This window comes from Mustela putorius, unplaced genomic scaffold, assembly GCF_011764305.1.
Source record: "Mustela putorius furo isolate JIRA1106 unplaced genomic scaffold, ASM1176430v1.1 tig00000551_pilon_pilon_pilon, whole genome shotgun sequence".
NCBI lineage: Eukaryota > Metazoa > Chordata > Mammalia > Carnivora > Mustelidae > Mustela > Mustela putorius.
In genome coordinates this window covers 8,831,104-8,839,451 of record NW_025421412.1, presented here as the reverse complement: position 1 = coordinate 8,839,451, position 8,348 = coordinate 8,831,104, and the positions used below count along the sequence as shown (strand labels likewise).

The 8,348-nt window shown below is 39.2% G+C and overlaps 1 protein-coding gene across 1 annotated transcript in view; it reads right to left on the bottom strand.

Moving 5' to 3' along the window:
* CCDC168 (coiled-coil domain containing 168) overlaps nucleotides 1-7,478 on the bottom strand; it is a 29,391-nt gene extending 21,913 nt beyond the window's left edge. The window contains exons 1-3 of the mRNA XM_045081340.1: nucleotides 5,906-7,478; nucleotides 5,742-5,775; nucleotides 5,606-5,639 (exon numbers count right to left, since the gene is read on the bottom strand). Coding sequence (XP_044937275.1) covers nucleotides 5,606-5,639; nucleotides 5,742-5,775; nucleotides 5,906-6,133 — 296 coding nt within the window. The 5' untranslated portion in view covers nucleotides 6,134-7,478. The remainder of the gene's footprint in view (nucleotides 1-5,605; nucleotides 5,640-5,741; nucleotides 5,776-5,905) is intronic.
* Between the last annotated feature and the right edge of the window lie 870 nt (nucleotides 7,479-8,348).

The window sequence follows — 8,348 nt, the reverse complement described above, 5'->3', positions numbered from 1 at the left end:
AGTAAATTAGTTTCATTTCTCAGAGAATCAGGGATTTTTTTAAAATCTCAAAAACCCATCCGAAGTCTAATTTTGACAACAGTGAGTCAAAGTTTCAGGTTAAGGGGCACCTGGTGGCTCAGTGGGTTAAGCCTCTGCCTTCAGCTCAGGTCATGATCTCAGAGTCCTGGGATTGAGCCCTGCATCGGGCCCTCTGCTTGGCGGGGAGCTTACTTCCTCCTCTCTCTCTCTCTCTCTCTGCCTGCCTCTCCACCTACTTGTGATCTCTGCCAAATAAATAAAAAAAAATTAAAAAAAAAAAAAAAGAAGTTGCAGGTTAAGATTATAGCCTTTTACAGGGGCACCTGGGTGGCTCAGTTGATTAAGCATCTGCTTTTGACTCAGGTCATGATCTTTGGGTCCTGGGATCAAGCCCCATATGGGGCTCCTTGCTCAGTGGGGGGTCTGCTTCTCCCTCTCCTTCTCTCCTTCCCCCTGCTCATGCACTTGCTCTCTCATGCTCTCTCTCAAATAAGTAAAATGTTTTTTTAAAAGATCATATCATTTTATAAAGAATATCAGTTTGTTTCTGCTCTCTGAAAGTTTTGACACGGATAAAAATATTCTTGTGAAAATTTAGATACAACAGAAGAAGGTCCAGTACCATAAATAAGTGTTTTCTTTAAATATATCCAGATTATTTTAATAGCTGTTTATTTCTGATCGAGAGAAAGGCCTACATTTTAGGGTAGTGCTTCTCAGCACAACTTTGGATTGGAATAATGATCATGAAAGTGGACTCTCCACCATCTATTCTACATCAATGATCAGGCTAAATTGAATAGTAATCTTATTTCCAAGTAACTAGTTTAGGAATGGGCATGAACTAGTCCTAGCATAAGGCAATGATTTTTGAAGACTTGTGGGAAAAGTTGCCCCACTTCTAAGAAAGACACAGGAAGAAATAACCTCTTACTTCCTCTGGACATTGCAGTTCTGATATTGAAACTCTAGGGGCCACCTTTCTACTCACCTCAAGATAAAACTAAAACTGAGAAAGGCAAAAGGAGAGAAAGGACCTTAATGAAGTTATTGAGCACGTTATCAACCAGTTCTACAGCCTAGTCTACCTCAGGATTTCCTATCATATGATACCATAAATTCTCTTAGAATGGCAGTTTGAATCATGGTTTCCTGTTACCTGAGAATTAAAATATCCAAACTGATAAAGGTAAGATAAACAAACATTCTGGGGAATCAAGTGACCCCAATAAAATAGCAGTGTCCAAACATAATTAGGATAAAATTTCATCAGGACAAGAATGTGATTATTCACTTTAAAAAATAGAAAAAATAGTGAAAATAAAATACATAAAAAGGATTAATTTTTGCGTATTTCAGGAAAAAGAGGAAAGCTGAAATGCAAGACAGGTATTTCAGCAATGTAATACTGTGGTTTTAGACATAATAAAACAATGCTAGATAACTTTCATATGTTGAACCAACTGTGCATTCCTCGGAATAATCCCACTGGATCATAGTGTATAATCCTTTTAATATGCTGCTGGACTGGTGTGTTAGTATCTTGTTAAGGATTTTGCTTTTCTTTTTATAAGGGATTTGGGTCCGATATCTACCTTGTACATCAGTTCCACATACTCTTCATCTGGCAAGCTTCCAGGCCATCATAACTCTCCTGGTTTTCCTCCTCACTCCCCGGTAGCTCCTTCCCAGTCTCCTTTGTGGCTCCTCCTCTTCTTTCTGAACTCTTTTAGAGTATCTCAGGGCTCAGTCCTTGTTCCTTTGCCCTTCTCACAGTCCCTTTGAAATCTCATCCTATCTTACAGCTTTTAATACTGTCCATAAGCCAACAGCCCCCAAACTTATTGCCTCTACCAGACACCTTTCCCAAACCAATTATTCACTACCTCTATTAGATATCAAATCAATACCCCTAATTCAACAAATAGGAAACAATTTTCCTGATCTCCCCATCAAAATCTGCCTCACCCACTGTTTCCTTATCTGGGTTGACAACAGCTGCACTTTCTACCTGCTCAGGCCAAAACTCCTAGGACTCACTTCTGCCATCCACACCCTGTCGGCTCTCCTTTTCTAAGTATGTCTGGAAACCAACCACGTCTCACCACCTCTGCTGCTGCCACCCTGCTGTCATTCACATTTCTCTCTCACTTTGGGTTACTCGGAATAGCCTGCCATCTGCGTAGGCCCTTGAGCAAATATAGTCTACTCTCAACACAGCAGGCAGAATAGTCCTTTAAAAATATCACTTCCCAGAACCCAGATGTCCATCACCAGATGAATGGATAAAGAAGATGTGGTATACATATATACCATGGAATACTATGCAGCCTTCAAAAGAAATGAAATCTTACCATTTGCAACAATGTGGATGGAACTACAGGGTATTATGGTGAGCAAAATAAGTCAATCAAAGAAAGACAATTATCATATGATATCCCTGATATGAGGAATCTGAAAGGCAATGTTGGGGGGTTGGGGGCCAGGGAAGGAAAAAATGAAACAAGATGGGATCGGGAGGGAGACAAACCATAACAGACTCTTAATCTCACAAAACAAGTTGAGGGTTGCCAGGGGAGAGGGGAGGGAGAGGGTGGTGGGGTTATAGACATTGGGGAGGGAATGTGCTATGGTGAGTGCTGTGAAGTGTGTAAGCCTGACAATTCACAGACCTGTACCCCTGAGACTAATAATACATTGTATGTTAATAAAAAAAAAAATCACTTCCCTATGCAAAACTCTATAATGATTCTCCATTTTTACTTAGAGTAAAAGCTATTGTCCTTAACATGGCCTAAGAGACCCAACCATGATCTGGTCACCGATTACTTCTCGGACCCCATCCTCTATATGTCAGCCCCCCACTCCCTGCACCAGCCACACTGGCCTTCTTATGGTATCTAAAACACTCGGCACCCCCCCACCCTTAGGGTCTTTTGATTTAGTTGGTCCCACTATCTGGAATCTTCTTCTACCTTAACTGTTTGCTTAACTCCCATATCCCTTCAAGGCTTTAGTGAAAACCCACCATATATGTTACAACCTACCTCTCCTCCCCTACTTCTGGCACTTCATTCCTCTTACCCTATTCTATCTTTTGCTTTACCATAAATCCTATCATGTTTTGTCACATTATTTCTTTATTTATCCTATTGTGTTTTATTATCAGACTTTCTTCCAACTAAACCTTAAGGCAGGAATCATTGTTTTTTTTAGTTCACTAATATATCTCAAGGGCATACAGTAATGCCTGGCACATTGGTAAATATTTGTTGAGTGACTGCTCTTCACTGTAGGTTTCTGATTACTAACTTTCATCCACAACAAGCTGACCCAGACATACAACCCAACCTTTTCTTTTAGTTCAGTAAGGGGGGGAAATCCATATACACAAAACATCCATAACAGCGGCTCAGGACTGAAGGCAGAAATGGAGGGGAGTTGGTTACAGCAATACAAATAATACCCACTTAAACACTGGTTGTGTCTCCCCATTTTTGCAATGTCCTTTGTCCTTTGGCCTCTCACAGCAACCTCAACTGGTTGTGGAAATTTTTTTTTTTAAGATTTTATTTATTTATTTGACAGACAGTGCGCATGTGCATAAGCAGGGGAAGAGGCAGAGGGAGAGGGAGAAGCAGACTCCCTGCTGAGCAGGGAGCCCAATGTGGGGCTTGATCCCAGGACCCCAAGATCATGACCTGAGCCAAGGGCAGACAACCACTGAGCCACCCAGGTGCCCTGGCCTTGGAAAATTTAAAAAGAAGTCCCTGCACTCCTGGGAAAAGACTGACAGTTCTACAGCCATGGTAACAAGGACACATCAGAAATAACTGTAGATCTGTTAAACCACTCAGTGGAATACAGTCAGTATAGTCTTAAGGTCATGGTAACAAATAAAAACCAATTCCGTTTTTAAACATTTTCATCAATGATAGCACCCTTGAGGAAACACCCTTCTGAGACCAACCAATGACAGCTCCAAGCTTTGAAAGTCATACAATGGTGGCAGGCTTTCCCAAGACACTTCTAAGGCTGATGTCAACCCTGAAACAAACCATTCCCCAAAAGTGGATCGATGCACATGAGCAGTTTGCTTTGCTCACTAAGACTACACCGGGCCAGCAAGACTCTCCCTGATATCAGATAGTGAGTGGTGGTCGCATCCTTTGATGTCCGTGATGCCTTTCAGTACGAAGCCTCGGGTCTCTTCCCCTGCTCCTCCCTCCCCTCTGCCCATCCTCCACCTTTCTCTTCTCTCCCACCTCATAAGCAAGACAGAATCACGCAGTCTGATGCAGTCCACTTTGACCAGCGTGATGCCTGGGCTTCCCTCAATATTCAAGCAGGTTCACTTCAAAATAATCTAAGATGCTCTCCCAAATATGGTTCTGCCCTCAAAAATAATTCTGGTACGAGGGTAACATATTCTTGCTTTGTTACAGATATCATTTTAGCTAATCTTCATGATTTTCCAAGAGATAATTCTTCTAACTGCTATTTTGAAAGTAAGGAAATGGAGTTCAGGCTGGTGAGTTTAAGCCTAGGGCTATAATGTCATTAAAAGGCAGAACTATGACATAAACCTAGACTTTTTTAAATTAAAATTTGTGTTTTTTCACTATAATATGCTGCCCACCATAGGAGCCCTATCTCTTCCCTCATAGGTAGTCACAATTTATTGCACATACCCTGCTGTTTCTTATTTACTTGCCTCTGCTCATGTCCTGGAACACCCTCCTTATTCTCCTAACCTGCTGTCTTTTTCTAATTTTCATGCATCCTTTAAAATTCACCTCAGCATAAGCTTCTTCATGAAGGCATCTCTAACACCCTGTGCTGGCTTAGTTATCTCCTAAATGTTTTCCTAATGCTTCTGTCACTGCATTAGCAGACTGCAAGGCAATCATCCTTTATGCATGAATCTCCTCCACAAGCAAATAAGCTTCTAGAGAACAGAGACTGTCTTATTGTTTGTATCCCCGTACCAAACACAATGTCCACTGTAGAGTAGATATCTAATGATTGTTGAATAGATTTTGATACGAGCAATTAAAATATTAATGCAACAAGAGTAGTGATGTCATCTTTAATCCCTCGCACTAGTATATCTTCGGGATGCTGATGGATTCTGACTCTATAGACAGAAAGTCACTCTTGCAGTACCTAGAGTTTACTTGGTTCACAGTAGGTACTGGAGAGAAAGGTTGGATAGGGAAGTAAGTTACTAAACCTCATTAAACTTTCCTCATTTGTAAAAACAGTAATAATACTACCCACTTAGAAGGATAATTTCAATAGTACATGAAAAGCCATTAATACAGATTGGAACAGAGCAACCATTAAAATCAATGTTAGATGCAAGTGATGATTAACTGAACTCTACATCTGTATGTTGGCTAAATAAATGTATATTTTTAAAAAATGAAAAAATAAAAATCAATGTTAAGTTGAATTACGATATCAAGTACCTGCGGTCCTCTATGCATATGGGAAAAATACTTTTCTGTAATTCAGATGTAAACGCAATTTTGCATAGCACAAAACCAATCTGTTTCACTTAAATTCAAAATATACCACTTACCTTTCCTCAGAAGATGAAGAAGTTGGACAGTTATCTAGAGATAAGAGGGAATGAAAAAAAAAAAAAAGTCAGAGCACCAATAGGAGAGGCTCAGGTTGAGCAAGTTTTATATTAAAGTATGAAATTTATAACATACCAAATTTCATGCTTTCCAGGCAACTGTCTTCCTTCTATTTCAAGGGAAATTAATAACAAATATTAGAGGAGGAATCCAAATACCAGAGTTCTATAATTCAGAAAGATATTCTTATGTATGATTTTGAAAAATAGGAAAGAAAGAAATCAACCATCTGTTCTTACCTTCTGGGCATTTGAACTACCCTTTTCTGGAAGTGTAGGCTTCTTATTAAAGGATGAACAAATCTTTATGAGTATGATCTCAAAAATAATCCCTAGGAAAATTATGAAAAAGATTGCCACCCAATCATTTTGAGTCCAGGACTCCAAAAGTTCCCACAATGTCCAAAATGTATTATCTTCCAGCCAATTCTGCCCTGCTTTTTTAAAGAAATAAAATTGCTTTGCCATTTTAATGTAATATATGAGATAGACTGATGTTTCATTCTTAAGTTTATGATTTCAGATGCCCCAAAACACAAAAAGGTGGTATGCCCATTTCATAGCCACATGCAATGCTCTGCCAGAAAAAAAATCTGGTGCTGCTTAGTGTCTTGGTCAAGTGCAGCAGGGCCTGCTCTGGGCCTGAGTAAAGGGAGTAAAGCAGAGCCTGCTCTGGGCCTGAGTAATACCACGTGTCATAGTGGGTATTCGACTGAGCTCATGTCAACTTACTTTAGCAATAATGGAAGTTCATTGATGAGACATGTATGCTGCTTTAGTAGTTTTTTTCATTTAAAAATTTTAAATCCTTTATTAATTTCACAAAAAGAAAACATAATTCTATCAACAATCCCTTAGCCAGTTGGATTATTACTACCCTGGAATTTAAAAAAATGTAGAACAAATTTGAATTAGACATAACCACCAGAAATATTGTATTTTATGCCTGTGATAAGGGAAAGATATAGTTTTGCCAGGTTTAGCTAAAAAAAAAAAAAAAAAAAAAGTGAAACGAAATGCTCCAGTTTGAGTTTCAGATAAATACCAAATAATTTTTTGGTATGTCTCATTGTTACTATGTAGGACATAGGACATATGATAGTTTTTCTCTTATAGGCCAGCCTGATGTTTTTTTTAATAGAATGTCTCATTTTCTTCTTTTTGCTAGAGGAGTCTGTTAGCAATGTTCCTTAAGAACCTGCTGTTATGCTAAAAACCAAGGTTAGATTTTGGAATAGTCTCCAGATGAATTCCCTTTTTGCCCTGTCTCTGGTGATTCCAAGGAACAGCTACTTCTGAGGCTTCCTAATGTCCAAATTAGCATGGAGCTGAGCCAGCTTTAAGTACTGCCCACTTTCCCTCCAAGTCTAGAGAGTAGGTGTAAAAGTTTATGGAGCAAACACAAGACAGTCTAGACTATTAAAAAAAAAAAAAGTGTTAATACTACCTTGGATTTAGAGTACTTTCTCTTTGAATATTAATTCTCTCTTTGTCTTTATTCATTCCAGTTAGGTTGAGGAAAGAAGTATATTCTTTACAACAGAGTTAACTCTTCAGGTCTCTTCTGTCATATTATATATAACTGAGTGAAAGAAAGATTTATTGAGCTCTTACCTTCTTGGACGATTGGAAATAATGAGCTCAGTGACACAGCCTAAGCATCGGTTTATAGTCTTTCAGTCTACCAGACCATAGCCTACAGGTATTTACAATCTTTACTTAGGTTTAACTACGATCTTGGGGTTTGCCTTTGTAAAGGATAGCTCTCCAGGGGCACCTGGGTGGCTCAGTGGGTTAGGGCCTCTGCCTTCGGCTCAGGTCATGATCCCAGGGTCCTGGGATCGAGCCCCACATTGGGTTCTCTGCTCAGCAGGGAGCCTGCTTCCCTCACTCTCTCTGCCTGCCTCTCTGCCTACTTGTGATCTCTGTCTGTCAAATAAATAAAATCTTTAAAAAAAAAAAAAAAAGGATAGCTCTCCAGAATGCAGGGCAGGCACTCCTTAGCCCTTGAAGAAACTTCAATTCCTCTGGATTTTTGTAGGAGAAAGTACACCCTCCTCTCCAACCCCCCAACCCACCTACACAATCAGGGTGATTTTATACTGCTGGATTTTTCTATAGAATTTAATGCAGCTGGCAAAATACTCCATTTCTCTTGCCTGATAGCAGGCGTTCTCTAATTCATTTAATGTTAACTACTGTATTCAATATTTTAACACTTTACAGTTCCTTAGACCTTTCAGAGCTTTATGGCACTGAATTCCTGATTTGCATACCACAGACCAGCTCTGTAAGAACTGAAGTGGAACTTCTGTGTACCACTCCTGCCGATGGGCAAGAAAAGCATATCTTTCTTTAGGGCTTTGTCATGTTTGTTACCTATGCACTTGTCTACTAAAAAGGTACAGTCACCTAGTTCTCGGCGTAGACACCTCTGTTCTTTATCCCAGAAACCTCCTCTCATGTCAATCTCAAGGAAGTTGTGCAAAAGTAAGTGCTAAGCTGCATTTATTCTTAGAAATAAATATATATAAATATATATATATATAATATATATAAAATATAATAAAATATATATATGTATATAAAATATATATATATATATATAAAATAAATAAAACAGGGAAGGCTGAATGGCTCCGTCAGTTAAGTGTCTGCTTTCAGTTTGCGCCATGGTCCCGGG